The sequence below is a fragment of the Polypterus senegalus genome, chromosome 11 (genome assembly GCF_016835505.1).
Source record: "Polypterus senegalus isolate Bchr_013 chromosome 11, ASM1683550v1, whole genome shotgun sequence".
NCBI lineage: Eukaryota > Metazoa > Chordata > Cladistia > Polypteriformes > Polypteridae > Polypterus > Polypterus senegalus.
The window spans coordinates 66,467,958-66,485,968 of NC_053164.1; the positions used below are offsets into that span (position 1 = coordinate 66,467,958).

At 41.5% G+C, this 18,011-nt stretch overlaps 1 protein-coding gene across 1 annotated transcript in view; it reads right to left on the minus strand.

Annotated features, from left to right (window-relative positions):
• LOC120538568 (macrophage mannose receptor 1-like) overlaps nucleotides 1-18,011 on the minus strand; it is a 91,710-nt gene that overhangs the window by 43,841 nt on the left and 29,858 nt on the right. The window contains exon 4 of the mRNA XM_039767963.1: nucleotides 11,170-11,508. Coding sequence (XP_039623897.1) covers nucleotides 11,170-11,508 — 339 coding nt within the window. The remainder of the gene's footprint in view (nucleotides 1-11,169; nucleotides 11,509-18,011) is intronic.

The window sequence follows — 18,011 nt, forward strand, 5'->3', positions numbered from 1 at the left end:
CCAGCATGGAATTACATGTATTCGAGCCCTTTAGTTGCCTCCTAAACACGCGTGTGTTACAGTACCCCCCTCAGCCCAGACCCATCGGGTTGAGCGTCCTGCACCGAGAGGTCGTGAATGCAAGAAAGTGCATCGGCGTTGGAATGGAAAGAACCCTTCCGATGAACAAGCAAGAACTTATAAGGTTGCAGATCATGGAACCACCTAGTGACTCGCGGGTTTGACTCCTTTTGCAGGGCCATCCACTCTAAAGGTGCATGGCCCGTGACAAGTATAAACTCACAACCCAAGAGGTAATACCTCAACTGCGTAATCGCCCATTTAATCACAGGAGCCTCTCTCTCCTCCGCCGCATACCTGGTTTCGTGATCGAGCAGTTTCTGGCTGAGGAACATGACGGAGTGTTCAGCACCATCGACACTTTGGCTCAGCACTGCTCCCAGGCCTGTGTCCAAAGTGTCCGTCTGGTGGGTAAAAGGAAGTTAAAAGTCAGGTGCTTTCAACACAGGTGCTGACGTCAGGGCCTTTTTTAAGTCACAGAATGCAGCTTCCGTCGTATCAGTCCATTCCACAATGTTAGGAGCCCTCTTCTTTGTTAAATCACTCAAGGGCATAGCTGTTTCCGAAAAGCGTGGCACAAACCGGCGGTAGTACCCAGCTAGACCGAGAAATGCTTGGACATGCCGTTTGGTTTGTGGATGGGGCTCTTTCAAAATGGCATTTATTTTAGAGCACTGTGGCTTTACAGTACCATGACCCACCAGGTAGCCCAAGTATTTGGCTTCTTTCAACCCAAAAAAAAATTTTTTTTGGATTGATTCGAAGACCAGCCTCACCCAGCGTCCGTAATACCGCTCGGATGTGCTGTTAGTGTTCCTTCCATGTGCTGGAATAGATGGTAGGCAGCACTATACGTTTTATGGGGTCGGAGCACTTTGTCCCCCAGATGCTGGAAAGTCGCTGGAGCCCCATGTAACCCGAATGGAAGTACACGATACTGCCAGTACCCGCTAGGGGTGCTAAAAGCTGGTTTTAACCTTTGTAGAGTCCGTTAAAGGAACCTGCGAGTACCCCTTGGTCATGTCAAGTGTGGTCAAAAATTCTGCCTGTCCAAGCCTCTCAAAGAGGTCATCCACTCGAGGCATAGGATAAGCATCAAATTGTGAAACCTGATTAAGTCGGCGAAAGTCATTGCAAAACCTCCAACTTCTGTCAGGCTTACTAACCAAGACTATTGAGCTGGACCAGGGACTATAACTTTCCTCTATGACTCCTAAGTTCAGCATACGCTTGATTTCAAGTTCCACTTCTGCCTTCTTTGCCTCGGGAAGCCGATAGAGGCGTTCTTGGACTATAACCCTGGGTTCAGTCACAATGTTGTGGGCAATTAGAGAGGTCCTTCCACGTTTTTCATCCACCACCTCCTGGACGGATGAGATAACTGCTTCGAGCTCTCGCCTCTGTCGGGTACTCAGATTAGAGTTAAAGTTAAGTGTGTTGGTCCGAGCAAAGAATGAGTGGGGCTGGCCGGAGTAGGGATCAGGGTCCTTTTCCTTCCACGGTTTCAGCTGATTCACACGATATATCCGCTCGCTTGGCCAACAATTGGGTTGTTCACCAAACAGCTGACAAACCCTTTCCTCTCCTTAACTTCGTACAGTCCTTGCCAATGGGCAAGTAATTTAGAATGTGAGGTGGGAACCCACACCATGACCCGATCCCCCAGTTGGAACTCCCGGAGCGTTGTGTCACAGTCATAATAGCGGGCCTGAGCTGCTTGTGCCCCTTCCAAGGGTCTTTTTAATATGGGTCAAATTTTCTCAAATCTATCGTGTGATTGGGCGATATAGTCCAAAATATTAGTTGAGGGAAGAGCCTCTCCTTCCCAACCTTCCTTTAGAATTTCCAATATTCCCCGGGGTTGTCGTCCATATAATAATTCAAAGGGTCAGAACCCTGTCAAGGCTTGGAGGACTTCCCGGTAGGCAAAGAGTATGAGGGGGAGGAATTGATCCCAATTCCTTCCATCCCCGCTGACCACCTTGCAAAGCATCTGTTTGAGAGTCTGATTTAACCTCTCCACTAGACCATTGGTTTGAGAATGATACACTGCGGTCTTTAAGTGCTTTATTTTAGGTAAATTAGCTGTTTCCTTGAACGTCTCCAAGGTAAATGGCGTCCCTTGGTCCGTAAGGACTTCTTTAGGAATTCCAACACGCACAAATATCCCTACTAGTTCCCGTGCGATAGCTTTAGAGTTAGCTGAGTGCAACGGAACAGCTTCTGGATATCGGTTTGCATAATCCACGAGGACTAATATATATTTATGTCCTTGGGCCGAGGGTTTCAGGGGTCCCACTAAATCGACCCCTATTCTTTAGAACGAGACATCTATTAATGGAAGGGGAACAAGAGGAGCACAGTCCTACCTAGGAATTTGCAGCAGCTGACACTCAGGACACGAGATACAGAAGCGACGAACCTCCTTGTTAATTTCCAGGCAATAAAATCGGAGCTTGTTATGCTCTAATGTTTTTTCGGTGCCCAGGTGGCCTCCTAGGAGGTGGGTGTGTGCTAACTCACAAACCTGCCACCGGAAAGTTCGCGGGATTAGCAGCAGCTTCTGCACCCCCCGTCGTGTTCACTAACCCAATATAATAACTTATTTTCAATTACAAAGTGGGGCCCCTGTAGCATGGGCTGATGAGTGCGTTGGCCGTTGACTAGCACAACTGCATTCTTAGCAAATTTAAGGGAATTATCATTTCATTGTTTCCTTTTAAACGATGCCAGCATTTGTTTAAATTGGAAATTTAAATCCGAGAGAGGGTCAGGTCTGACCTCAAGGGGTGGAGAGTCATCCCTTTCCTCCGAGACGTGGACAGATGATGTAACAATCTGTGACGGCCCAGAAAGCTCCCCGTCCTCCTCTTGGCCCCTCCTATCTCTTGCTGCCGGCTGAGTACATGGCGTGGAGACAACCTGCGACGGAGGATTCCCGTCTGTTACTAGGCCCATTTTTGTTTTAGGAAAGGTCAGTACTTCACTGCTTTTATTATCAGACCAGTCCCGCCCGAGAATCACAGCTACGGTGATTTTTTAAACTGATCCTCCCTGGCTAATGAAACATTGGGCGGATTTATAGAACCGGATATCCCCATGTATACAGGTTATACTGGTCTTTGTTTTTATCCACTGTCGCGGTGGTACATAATGGCGATCGACAATTGAAATGTTGCTGCCAGAATCAAAAAGGGCTTTCACTTTAAATCCATTGATGATGACCTCTCCTGTATGAGCCATTGAGAAAGGGTTTGAAAGTGCACTCAATCCGCCCCCCTCTTTCCACTTACATTCCGCCTCACTCCCAAACAAGGTTCACGCCCACGGAATCGGGGAATCCGGTACAAACTCTGGTTTATGCTGAGTGGGCAGATAAGGAGGGACGTAATCTCTACAGCATCCGCTAAAGGACCGTTCTGTTCTCTCAAATTGCGAGTCTGTCCTAGATGTCTCTATGAGCTCCATGAGCTCGTTTACATTGGCAAAATCTCCCCAGACCAGCTGGGTGAAATGATCGTGAAGGTTGTTAATTACTAAGTAGCAGGTTACTTTTTGCACTATTTGGTACGTAGCACACTCTGAGGGTTTTAACCAACCTTCCACTTTTTCCCATAGCGCCTCAACCTGCTCTTGGGTAGATCACTCAGGATCTATCTTCCAAGCTTGCAAAGACTTCACCTGCTGGTCTGGTGAATCTCCATCTTGTTCTGGGGCCTTGGCCCCTATGGGGAGGACAGCACTCTCCTCCGAGAGAGCATAATAAGTCCCTTTCACTTCCCCCATTGAGACCAGCCCATGTCTTTGTGTCCCATTGACACTCTCCCTATTTAATTTGTGTGGCCCGGAACTAGACAAAGGGAGCGGAGTCTGCACTGGTTCTTTCCGAAATCCGAGGCGAAACCCCCCCAGAAGCTTGGCCCAGGTACTCTCCCACCTGATCATGATTCAGGTCCAGTCCCGTTTTCTTCTGGGTTGTTTCAACTACACCAATAATGACCACAAGACATTGCAAAGGTTTGGGGCAGCCACCCTTATAATTGTTCCCGGCTGCAAAACTTCTTAATAATAAAATCCATGTTCACACTACTCCGTATTAACAAGATGGCAGCTTTAAAGGCCATTAAAGGAAGTGATGTCATTAGGACCCAAACCGGAAGTGACTTCGGGATTTCCCTAGAATGGTCTGCAAGAGATTGACAGAGAGAATTATTGCACTTCACCACCCCCTGGTCCGGCGTGGAATTACATGTATTCTAGCCCTTTAGTTGCCTCCTAAACACGCGTGTGTGGCATCTGTTAAACTGTTAAAAACCCATTATTTTAATCAATGCACCACAATCCAGACTAATCTCTCCTATTCTCTGCTGTTCTTTTTCTGAACCACCACCACCTGACAAGGCAACATGCAGTTCTTACATTGATGGATTGAAGGCAGTTCCCCAGTCCAAATGACCATCATCATAAAATTCTTTTATGTGAAGCCTGAAAGCCATAAGGACTGATTTAGATCATTTATGTTTGGTTGAATGCTGTTGTGATGTGAGATTTTGCATATAACGATAAATATTTTGTATGTCTTTATTTGTAATTTAGGAAAAGCAATGTAATATTAGTTAGAAGCATTCATGTTTACAAAGGAATGGGTCTCTTTGAATTTTACGGCAGGATTTGGGTGGGGGAGTGCCTGAAACAAGTTTTGTAAATGTTTCTCTGAAGTCTCTCATCCCCCATACAAAGCCAGACTGCCCAACTGCCAAGCTACACCTTAACATATGGTTTTGGGGGGATGGCAGGTGTTAAGATGTTCTATTCCCCCATTGGTCTGAAGTATGGTTGTTTGGAATTGGCTTTTATCAAAAGCCTTTAAGTACTATGGTGCCCTATTGGCTGTAGGGTTTGGACAGAAAACCCATAAATTTGCTTGCGTTATCTCACTCCCCCTCTCTCTTGCTAGCCTGTGATGATGAAGAAGTATCTCTCTCTTACTGATCTGATGAAGAAGACCATCACATCATGAACTGAGAAGACAGCACAATGAAGAGCACAGCTTGGCAGCCATATTGAGGCAGGCAATGCAGCCTGTTCTGAAGAAAGCTGAGCACCAATGATGCTTTAATCAAAGACATTAAGCAACAAACAAGTCTGTTTGCCTCCTGAAACTACACATCACCATTTAATCAGGTTATATGGTTGCCAATATTCAAATGTACTTTGCATTTTGTTATTATTTATGAATATTATCAATAATACATTATTTTATGTGTAACTTAACTCCTGCTTGTCTTTTTACTACATTTAATTGTCTGAGGTTATAGATATAGAAAGGACGGTGGGGATAAGTTATATACAATAATACCTTATAAACAGTGGTAAATCTGTGGGATTAGGCATTCTGACAGAGGCTTCATCTTAATAATACAAAGTGGGAAAGTAGAGCAATATATTACTCTACCAAGACAAAACAATTGGGGTAGTCGGCAGGATTTTGGGGTAACCATGTTTTGCACCCTGTTTGCAAATACAGTTGATGTATATGTGTGTGTTTATGTATGTGAATTTTAGGGCACCCAGTGTACAAATGCGGTGGAAGTAAAACATTGTTTGGTTGCTGAATGAAATATAACCAACAAAGTGTAGAGACTTCATGTGTATCACGAGGACACCCGTATGTTTGTTAGTGCTGGTGGTAGTGAGTCCCAAATTAAAGTGCTAGGGAGTGGTGAAACATGCATGCATTATTCATACGGCATTTAATTGGTTAAAGTGCTAGGGAGTGATGGGGCATGCATTCGTCATTCATACGGTACTTATTCATTTAGGATCTTTGTGTATGTATGTGTATGTTTGCTTACAGAGGCAAAAGTAGGCCAACCCATAACAAATTTGGCAAATTGTATTAGAGTAGCATTGTGGACTCAGAAATACCTACATTTATATTAAAGTCAGCCATCTTTCAGTGGAGTGGCAGAGGCAAGCAGGCTAAAGCTAGAAAACCTGTAGTTCAGGTTGAGAAAGCAGAAACTGAGCTGAGTGTGCCACAAAATGGAAGGGGGCAGGAAGGATTAAAAGCAAGAAAACAGAGATCAGGTTTAAAGAAGACAGCTCTACCATCCCGTCTCTAGATGTCTCTTCAGGTTTGTGTTGTTCTTTCCCATGAGCTTCATTCTACATGGCTTATACTGAGTTTTATTTTTATCAGTGTTTTAATTAAAGTTGGTCCATATGTCTGACCATTTTTTTGCCCAAGAATCACATTGGCCGACATAGCAGAGCGGAGTGGAGCAGGATTCTGGCTGACGTGATGATTTTCTAATGGCATCCAAACTTAGTGTTACCCAATTACAAGCGTGCTTACAAATTTTTAAAATCCCACCACTGCATTCATGCTCATTATTTGTTTTATAATGTCACGTGAAGCTCTTTATATATCTTTGCTACACATGACATCGCTCACTGTCCAGTCATCTGTCTGTAACATTTTCGTTTTGTTTTCGTTAACAATGATTTTTAAACTATTCACCTTAGTTTTCATCATTCAAGGCACATTTGTATATAGTTTTCATTCCTTTTTCGCTACTGAAAAAAATGTTTTTGATGTCTATTTCTCTTCTTAGTTTTTATCAACAGAATTAACACTGGTGAGGGCAGGAACACAGATTGACCAGTAAATCAAGAGCTTTGACTTTTAACTCAACTCTATCTTCAGCACAGCTGACTGGTACAACACCTGCATAACTGCAGACACAGTTTTGATCTGCCTGTCAGTTTTCAGCTTCCTTCTTTCCTCACTTATGAACAAGAGCTTGACTTACTTAAACTCCTCCACTTGATGCAGCACTTTATCCCCAATCTAGAGATGGCACACCACCATTTTCTGTCTTGGAGTTGCTAATCCTGGCCTTTTCACACTTGGCATGTCTTAGGTCACAGCCTGATGCAACCACCAAGCTAGACACCTTTCATTTCTTGGCTACACCTAGAAATTCTGTCTATAAAAATTGTGAACAGAATCAGTGACAGAGGGCAGCCCTGGCAGAATCCCACAAGCACCAGGAATGAGTTTGACTTACTGCCAACAATGAGAACCAAGCTTTCACTCTGGTTATACAAGGAACAAATAGACCACAACAACAGGCCTGGTACGCAATACTCCCAAAGCACACCTCACAGGACTCTCCCAGTCGTATGCACAAGACAAAATATGCACTGTTACTCCTAAATTTGAGGTTCAACCAAACGTTGGACCCTTCTTTCCTCAATCCTGGCATAGGTCTTCCAAAGGAGGGTGAGGAGTGTGATCGTGTTAAAACTGGAACACAGTCCCCTTCCTTGAAGATGGGGACTATCACCCCAGTTTCCCAATCAAAAAATGCTGTCCCCGACTTCCATGCAACGTTGAAGAGCCATGTAAACCAAGACAGACCAACAAAATCTAGACTCTTCATGAACTCAGGAAGAATATCCTCCATCCCAGGGGCCCTTCAACCAAGGATTTTTTTAACTACCTTAGTGACCTCAGCTCCAGTGACAGGTGACTCCTTCTCTGAATCCCCTGACTCTTTTTCTTTAAAAGTCCTTGAAGTGCTCCTTTCACAACACAACTATATCCCCAGGTGAGGACAGGAGCACTCAATCCCAACTAGAAACAAGCTTGTGCGAAGCCCTGCTTCCACCTTCCTGAATCATCTGACATTTTGCCAGAATCAATTTGAGGCCAACCAAAAGTAATTTTCCATTTTCTCACCAAACTCCTTCCACACCAGTGTTTTTACTTTCACAACTGCCATCACCATACTCTTCTTGGTCTGTCAGTACCTGTCAACTGCCTCCAATGTTCCACAACCTAATCAATCTTGGAAGGTGTCCATCCTCAGCCTGATGGATCCTTTCACCACTGGTGTCCACCACTGGGTTTGGAGATTGCCACAGTGGTAGGCATCACTGACCTGCCTCAACAATAGAGACAAGGACCATGGCCCAATTAGGTTTAGTGTCCCCTTCCACCCTCAGAATGCAAGAAAAGTTCACCCTGAGGTGCGAGTTGAAGATCTCCCAGATGGGGGCTTCTGCCAAACATTCTCAACAAACCCTCATTATACATTTGGGACTGCCTGGTCTGTACAGTATCTTCCTCACAATCTCATCCATCTCACAACCAGGTAGTGAGCAATTGACAGCTCAGCCCTTCTCTCCACCCAAGTGTCCATGACATACTGTCATAGATCTGATGATACAACTTCAAAATATATCATCAACCTACAGCCTTGAATGTTCTGGTTCCAAGTACAGTAATGAACACCATTATGGATGAACATATTGCTTGTTATGGACAAATTGTAACTAGCACAGAAGACCAACTACAAAACACCTTTGGGTTTGGAGTGGATAGTTTGTTTCTCCCAACACCATTCTTCCAGATTCCACTGTTGCTTCTCCTGTGATTGTTAAAGACCCCAGCAGAACAGAGGGAGCACCTTCCAGCACACTCCACAAGGTCTACACTAATGTAGGTTTGCCCAAGGTAAATTTGTCCTCATGACTAAGCGTGGTTCAACTAGCCCTTAAGAAAACTTTCATTAAGGACTCAGCAACCTCCTGCAGAAAAGTCAAATCAAGTACCCATCACTTCCCCAGAGCCATGTCATGGAGGGGCTCATCTCAGAGCACCTGGGGCCTCAAGTATAACGCCGTGCGTAGAACTCGCACTATAACATGACCTAAGCACAAAAGCAGAAATGTGCTTACGCACAGAAAAATTCAGATGCAGGAATCTGTGTGTACTCCAACTTCCACGTTCTTCCGCTACATAAATCCCGGTCAGTGTGAAAAGTAACGCACGTGCACGCGCCAGCTGTTCTGCCCCAATTCCTCCCAGAATTACGCCTCTTTGAATATGCAAATCAATATAAATAGCCCTTAAGCTCAGCGTTCTGTGAAAAGACAATGGGAAAAGCACGGGGGAAAATATAAGAATTTCAGCGAATACCAAGTGGAGGCAAAGGAAAAATATACTATTTGTTGATTTAAATAGTGGTATAATCAATAAAAGGAAGTTGATCGAGTGACATAATGTGTTGGAGAAACTTGAAAGTTCAAGTTCACAAAGTCGCACAGTGCCTGAAATAAAAAATAAGTCACATATCAAAGTCGCTGTGAAAAGGCGAGTTGTAGCCCACCGTCTGAGTGTCATATGAAAGCTTATTAGGGTACAGACAAAAAAAATAGGCACACAGTGGGAAAAAAACACGAAATGTCAACTTTAATCTCGAAATTTCCACTTTAATCATGTAGTTTATTTTGTCATTAAATAGAACATCATAAACTTCATCTTAAAATTATTTAATTCACTAGTTTCTCAAATCCCATCACAACTAAAGTAGCATGTTAAATGCTTTGTTTTGTATTTGATTTTCTATGTGCTGTATGTGTATGAATCACTACGTGTTTCTTTTATTTCTCTTTCTCCGACAGGACACAGAATCCATTACATTTGTGATATTACAGCTCTCTGAATAATTTAAATACTGAGATGTATATGTGATATTATTTTCATGATGATTGGAATGAAACCATGTTATTAAAAATGGGAACATGGTGGCGCAGTGATTGTTCATGTCTAACACAAGATGTTGCTGTGCCATGCGCGACCTTTGATGAAATAATTTATTGTAGCAGTACTGTCTCTTTCAAACATACTAACCTCCAATTCCTGGCCTCACTTTTCTTTCTCCAAATAACCATTCACCACACTATCAGCTCTGTAATAGACGTTGAGCCATCTGTAAGCTTACAACGACGATACTTCAAAACGTTTAAGGAACATTGAAATATCTTCATAGTACGTGTTTAATTATTCTTTCCGTCTATCCTTCCAGTGTCGCGCCAGCCTCAGCAAATATACTGCTTGAGGCAGGAACAATACTGTTTCTGAACCGCGAGGTCCGTACAGGAGAGGCTTTGAAACGTTTTTCCATGGCTGAGGCAGCAGGTGCTTGATGCTGTATACCTATATTTCTCTTTCCGATCAGCTGCTTCTGTGATTCCCCACTCAGATACAGTGATAAAAATACTCTGAGTGGTGCAGTTAGAGTAATATGGAAAAAGATGATCCGCTGTGGCAACCCCTAACGGGAGCAGCTGAAAGAAGTAGAAGAAGGTGCAGTGAGAGTAACAACGCTAAATCAGCTATGGTATTTAGAATAGATTGACCATTCCGTGGACCATTAAATTGTTACTGGTTAATTATTAATAAATCAGATGCATTAAACTAATAAACAATATGCGGTTAATTTCAGTGTATTTATAAAGGAAAAGAAAGGATAACCACACAAGAACAGTAACACTGCTTTGACGCTGGGTGCCGCTAGTCTGCAAAACTGAGCAGAAAACTTGCGTATGACAGGGTATGAGGTACCGTGGAAAAGTGCGTGGCTTTATGCCAAGTGTATTTACCTGTTTGTCCCAGCAGGGCACAGCCCAAATGTGCCAATAATCTAGTGAGCCCTTCAACTTCAGGAGGTGTCAGGAGGGTTCACTGCATTGTGGTTTGTGGGGCACTCTGCAAGTGTCTTTGCAGACTAAACCTTAGATGCCAAAACTGATTTTAAGGACATGGAATGTCATCTCTCATGTAGGGAATATAACCAAGCTTGTGTGGGAGGTGAAGAGGTAAAATCTAGATATAGTTAGGCTCTCCTCAACACATAGCATTGGCTTTGAGACCAAACTTCTGGACAGAAACTGAACCTTCTTCCACTCTAGAGTTGCCCAGTGTAAGAGGCATCACGGTGGGTGTGGGCTCATTCATAGCCTCCCACCACTGCACATTTACATTGGAGTTTACTCTAGTGGATGCGTGGGTTGCTTCCTTGCTACTTTGAGTGGGGGAAAGGACTCTTACTGTCATCTGTGCTTATGCACCAATGAACTGAGACCGATATATAGGAAAAAAATCCTTACCACTATTTTAATATTTTTGTTTTGCATATGGTTTGGAATAGGAAAAATAATTACAAATTTGAAAAAATTTGCATATTCCATTATTTCTGCACAACTTTTTATGCCACACAAAAATGAATACTCTGTTAATAAAAAAGATTCACTTACTTTGTGAACAAATAAATGGTTTTTGTAAACTGCAATCAGCATCATTCCAAGTTCCATTTGGCCAAATCTCCACACATTTTTCATTAAGATTCAAATTATTTGGTTCCTGATTGTTCCATTTTTCAAATTTTGACTGTGCACCATCAGACCACTTCCATGGGTCATTGAACAGACCGATCCAAAAGGGACTGCCTTGTGCTTTCTTCATTATTTCCATATTTTCCCTTTCATTTCTTATACTGACCAGGTCTGTGTAGTTGACGCGACAATACTGCTGGGCTTTGTTCCATGTCATGTTAACATTTATCCAAGAGTACCTCTCACTGATGTTACTGGTTTCTAAAGGGATTAAAAACATGATAGTGTGGCTGCTTAATTGTAAACAGTGTGCATCTTTAAAAACAAAAATAAAAACAACTGTAATTTTTGACTACCAGAGAGATTAGGTAACCCCAATGGCTAGTCTTGAATATGCCATACTAAATACAGTAAATAAAACATTGTGAAAATGAAAAACAATTTTAGAGTCAGTTTGTTTTTTACAAAATATGTAAATACATAAATGTGATTGTGTTTTGCTAAAAAGGGCAACCTTGGCAGTATTTTGAGAGTTCTAGGTATTTCTTCACATTTATTTTGTTTGTTTTGGAGATTTGTTTTGTTTCTATTACATGTTGAGTTAGTGTGGTTATGTCTGTGGAGTAAGGTCATCAAAAATGTTGTGTGAATGGGTTGTCATATTGTATCATATTGGAACAGTAAATATTATATACAGTGCCAAGAAAAATTATCCATCAACTGGAAGCTTTCATATTTTATTACAAAAATCAGTCATGGTGGGTTTGTCTTTTCTGACCCTGATCAACAGAAAGACTCTTTAATGTGAAATTAAAAACAGTTCTTTGCAAACTGATCTGAATTAATTACAAATATGAAAACACAAAATAATTGCTCACATAATTACCCTCTTCCTTGTGTCATTTTGGGCTAGAATTATTGTAAGGAGACAAAACCTGTGTTTTGTGCTTTTGTTGTGGCATATTTAACAGGATCTGGTTAATAAACAAACCTTTAATTGAACCCAGGACTGTGCTTGTGTGCTCGTGTTAGGGTTTGGGCTTGCCAATGCCTGGGTTTCCATATCAACAAGAAATAAATTGTTGTTATAAATTGTTGTTCTAATATGTCACACCTAAATCATCACTGGAGCAGCCAAATGATTTTAGAAATAGCATAATTATCTAAATAGAAATCAACTTTCTGGGGTTTCAATTGAGTGTAGTGTAGCTGAATATTATCTGGAAGGTTCAGCTTTTGGTGAGTCAGTATGGAGGCCTAGCCTACACAATGAATACAAAAAACACTCCAAATAACTCCATGAAAAGTGATTAAGCTACTGGTGTTAGCTCTTTTAGTAACGTTTAAGTGATATTGGATTAAAGAGCTGTCAGTTTTGGTTTGGAAGACCAATGTAGATTCATGTGGAGCTGCTGATATGCTAAAAACTGGTGCTGGTGTGATGAAATGTAGGATGTCCTGATGTCAGTGAATTCTGGTCCATTTTGGAGTATAGTTAGATTAATCATTAAGAAATGGAAAGAGAATGGCACAGCTATATAATCTGCATGGAGCAGGCCTTCCTCAAAAACTGCATGATCATTCAAAAAAGAAATCTAGTTAGGACCAAGAGACGTTTGAAATCAGAAGGAGTTATGGCTACATTGGATGTGACTGCAGCAACTGTACTTCACCAGTTGCAGCTTTATCTGAGAATGTCAAAGAATGCTCCAAAATGCAGGGGAATTCTGATGGAAAACCAGAAGAAGTCTATACTTCATTTTTGGGTAATGATTTTTTTGCCACCAAGACAATAACCATAAATATAAAGCCAAAGCTACAGAGAAATGCCTTAAAACCAACCATGTTAATGTCTTAATGTAGCCGAGTCAGAGTTCAGCTCTCAATCTCATTGAGAATTTGTGGATAGCCTAGAAATGCGTGGTTTAGTCAGGATCCTCATGCAATTGGGCAGAGTTTGAGCAGTTTTGCAAAGAAGATTGGGGAAAAATTTGCAGATGTGCCAAGCTGACAGAGACCTGTGCACACAGATTTAAAGCTGCAATGGCTACCAAAGGGGCACCTACTAAAAACTGACTTCAAGGAGGTGGGTACTTATGACATCAATTATTTTGTCTTTTAAATTTGTAATTAATGTAGACAACTCTGAAGAGATCTGTTTTCAATTTGACATTAAAGAGTCTTTTTCTGTTCATCAATGCCAAAATAAAACAAATTAAATTGTGAAACTTGCAATGACTGAGTACTTTTTGTTGACACTGCACATGTATTTTAATACACGACATTGCGGTCATCATCACTATATGTACAGATGATTTATTTTGCTTTTATAGAAGGCAGCACTATTCTTCTAAAACAGTATTTTGTTTGTGGATTTGTCTGATTCAAAGACAGATTTTGTTTATTGTCTTTGTTCTGTTTTGTTCTAATTTAGTATGTACTGTAATACCATTTATGCCAAAATGAAATGGAAATTATAAAATAAATAGTTGCATTCAAAGTACAGCGATACATGTATAACTTAACAATAAATTTTGAAAAAGTGCATAATTAAATAAAAGTAATCTAACTATTATAAAATACAAAAATCATTATTTTATTATTATTACAAATTCTGTTTCATCCAGCCATCCATTATCCAATCCGCTATATCCTAACACAGGGTCACGGGGGTCTGCTGGAGCCAATCCCAGCCAACACAGGGCACAAGGCAGGAACAAATCACAGGCAGGGCGTCAGCCCACCGCAGGGCACACACACAAACAGAATACACTAGGGACAATTTAGGGCCGCCAATGCACCTAACGTGCATGTCTTTGGACTGTGGGAGGAAACTGGAGCACCCGGAGGAAACCCATGCAGACACGGGGAGAACATGCGAACTCCACGCAGGGAGGACCCAGGAAGCAAACCCAGTTCTCCTTACTGTGAGGCAGCAGCGCTATCACTGCACCACCGTGCCACCAGATTTTCTTTCACAATGCATTTTTTCCTAATAGTACATTTCAATGTGGCTCTTTCATTTATTTCTTAATGCCTCTTTTCATGATGGTTTTGTCACTTGTCAAACAAGACAAAGACCATCCATCTTAACCTCCTCCTTTTGGTTAATCCTTTGCTGTTGATTACTTTTCCCTGACTATAGACAGTAGGCTGCCAAACGTCTTTCAGTGCTGTTGCGACATTTTGGAAATGCTCAGGCTTAGAAGCACTCTTAAAATTGTTGATGCTGATGTAGAAGCCATTAGTAGTTTAAGACTAACTGAGTGCCATGTCCGCAAAAAAAGAATGCCACTGAAGAAATCACATAGGCACACATTAATACTAAATGTTCGACAAAGTAGTTAGGGTGACAGCAAGAAGGGTGCTTGGTGTGATATCTGGACAGAGGAAGGAGGAGAAAGAAACCTGATGTTGGAATGGGGAAGTACACACTAAAACATGGCATGTACGGAGAAAAGCGGAAATGTACGTAAGTACAAGAAAATCCAGATGCATCAATCTTTGCATTCACCAACTTCCACGTTCTTCCACTACATACAGTAAATCCTGATCCCCAGATTTACGTCTCTTTGAATATGGAAATCAATATCAATAGCACTTAACCTCAGCGTTCTGTGAAAAGGCAAAGGCAAAAGCACGGGGAAAATAGAAGAATTTCAGCAAATACCAAGTGGAGGCAAGGAAAAACTTACTATTTGTTGGTTTAAACAGTGGTATATAGAGTGTCAGAAAAACTCGAAACCTCAAATTCACACAGTCACACAGTGCCGAAATAAAAACGAAGTTGTCAGATATCAAAGACGCTGAGTCATAGCCCACTGTCTAAGTGTCATATGAAAGCTTATTAGGGTATAGATGAAAGAAAGAAATAGGGACACAGTGGGAAAAAAGCTTGAAATGTCAACTTTAATCTCGAAATTTCCACTTTAATCACATTGTTTATTTTGTCATTAAAGTAGAACATCATAAACTTCATCTTTAAATCATTTAATTTACTAGTTTCTCAAATACCATCGTAAATAAAGTAGCACGTTAAATGCTTTGTTTTGTATATGTTCTTCAATGTGCTCTATGTGTGTGAATCACTACATGCTTCTAAAATGGGTTTTCACTTCCTCCGACAGGATACAGAATCCATTATATTTGTGATGTTACAGCTGTCTGAATAATTTAATTACTGAGATTGTATACTTGTTATCAATTTCATGATGATAGGAATTTTAAGCATGTATTAAACATGGGAACATGGTGGTGCAGTGATGGTGACGAGCTGGCACCCCGTCCAGAGATTCCTGCTGCCTCCCGCAATATGCTTGCTGCACCATGCGCGACCTTCGATGAAATTATTTATTGCAGCAGTACTGTCTCTTTCAAAAGTACTAACCCCCAATTCCTGTTCTTGATGCTGTATACCAATAATTCTCTTTCTGATCAGCTGCTGTAGAGCTGTGATTCCACACTCATATACAGTGGTGTGAAAAACTATTTGCCCCCTTCCTGATTTCTTATTCTTTTGCATGTTTGTCACACAAAATGTTTCTGATCATCAAACACATTTAACCATTAGTCAAATATATCACAAGTAAACACAAAATGCAGTTTTTAAATAATGTTTTTTATTATTTAGGGAGAAAAAAATCCAAACCTACATGGCCCTGTGTGAAAAAGTAATTGCCCCCTTGTTAAAAAATAACCTCACACCTGAGTTCAATTTCCGTAGCCACCCCCAGGCCTGATTACTGCCACACCTGTTTCAATCAAGAAATCACTTAAATAGGAGCTGCCTGACACAGAGAAGTAGACCAAAAGCACCTCAAAAGCTAGACATCATGCCAAGATTCAAAGAAATTCAGGAACAAATGAGAACAGTAGTAATTGAGATCTATCAATCTGGTAAAGGTTATAAAGCCATTTCTAAAGCTTTGGGACTCCAGCGAACCACAGTGAGAGCCATTATCCACAAATGGCAAAAACATGGAACAGTGGTGAACCTTCCCAGGAGTGGCCGGCCAACCAAAATTACCCCAAGAGCGCAGAGACGACTCATCCGAGAGGTCACAAAAGACCCCAGGACAACGTCTAAAGAACTGCAGGCCTCACTTGCCTCAATTAAGGTCAGTGTTCACGACTCCACCATAAGAAAGAGACTGGGCAAAACGGCCTGCATGGCAGATTTCCAAGACGCAAAACCACTGTTAAGTAAAAAGAACATTAGGGCTCGTCTCAATTTTGCTAAGAAACATCTCAATGATTGCCAAGACTTTTGGGAAAATACCTTGTGGACTGATGAGACAAAAGTTGAACTTTTTGGAAGGCAAATGTCCCGTTACATCTGGCGTAAAAGGAACACAGCATTTCAGAAAAAGAACATCATACCAACAGTAAAATATGGTGGTGGTAGTGTGATGGTCTGGGGTTGTTTTGCTGCTTCAGGACCTGGAAGGCTTGCTGTGATAGATGGAACCATGAATTCTACTGTCTACCAAAAATCCTGAAGGAGAATGTCCGGCCATCTGTTCATCAACTCAAGCTGAAGCGATCTTGGGTGCTGCAACAGGACAATGACCCAAAACACACCAGCAAATCCACCTCTGAATGGCTGAAGAAAAACAAAATGAAGACTTTGGAGTGGCCTAGTCAAAGTCCTGACCTGAATCCAATTGTGATGCTATGACATGACCTTAAAAAGGCGGTTCATGCTAGAAAACCCTCAGATAAAGCTGAATTACAACAATTCTGCAAAGATGAGTGGGTCAAAATTCCTCCAGAGCACTGTAAAAGACTCATTGCAAGTTAGCGCAAACGCTTGATTGCAGTTATTGCTGCTAAGGGTGGCCCAACCAGTTATTAGGTTTAGGGGGCAATTACTTTTTTCACACAGGGCCATGTAGGTTTGGATTTTTTTTCTCCCTAAATAATAAAAACCATCATTTAAAAACTGCATTTTGTGTTTACTGGTGTTATATTTGACTAATGGTTAAATGTGTTTGATGATCAGAAACATTTTGTGTGACAAACATGCAAAAGAATAAGAAATCAGGAAGGGGGCAAATAGTTTTTCACACCACTGTACAGTGATATAAATACTCCGAGTGGTGCAGTGAGAGTAATATGGATCCACTGTGGCAACCCTTAACGGAAGCAACTGAAAGAAGAAAAAAGTGCAGTGAGAGTAACAACACTAAAGCAGCTATGGTATTTGGAATAGTTTGGCCATTCCTTGGACCATTATATTGTTACAGGTTAATTACAATCAGATGCCTTAAACTAATAAACAATATGCAGTTAATTCAGTGTATTTGATAAAGCCACGTCAGGGATGTGGATCTAAAAAAGAAAGGGAAAACCACACTGGAACGAAAGCACTGCTTTGACGCTGGGTGACGCCAGTTTGCAAAACCAAGTGGAGAACTTAGGTACGCCAGGGATTGAACTAGCGTGAAAATGTGCGTGGCTTTACGCCAAGTTTAGGTTTTATACATTGCAATTTGAGCATGGAAAATGGTGTACACAACATTTTTTTTATATATATACATGAGGCCCCAGGAGCGTATACAGAGGAAGAAGTTGGTGAATAAGAAGTGGAATAGTCAGAGAGATGCAGCAAGAGTTGACAGGAGTACAAGGAAACAAGGCATAAAATGAAGAGAGAGGTGGCGAAGACTAAAGCAAAGGTTTATGATGAACTGTATGAGAGATTTGTCACTAAGGTGGGAGAATAGGACCTGTACCGATTGGTTATACAGAGGGACCCATAAGTA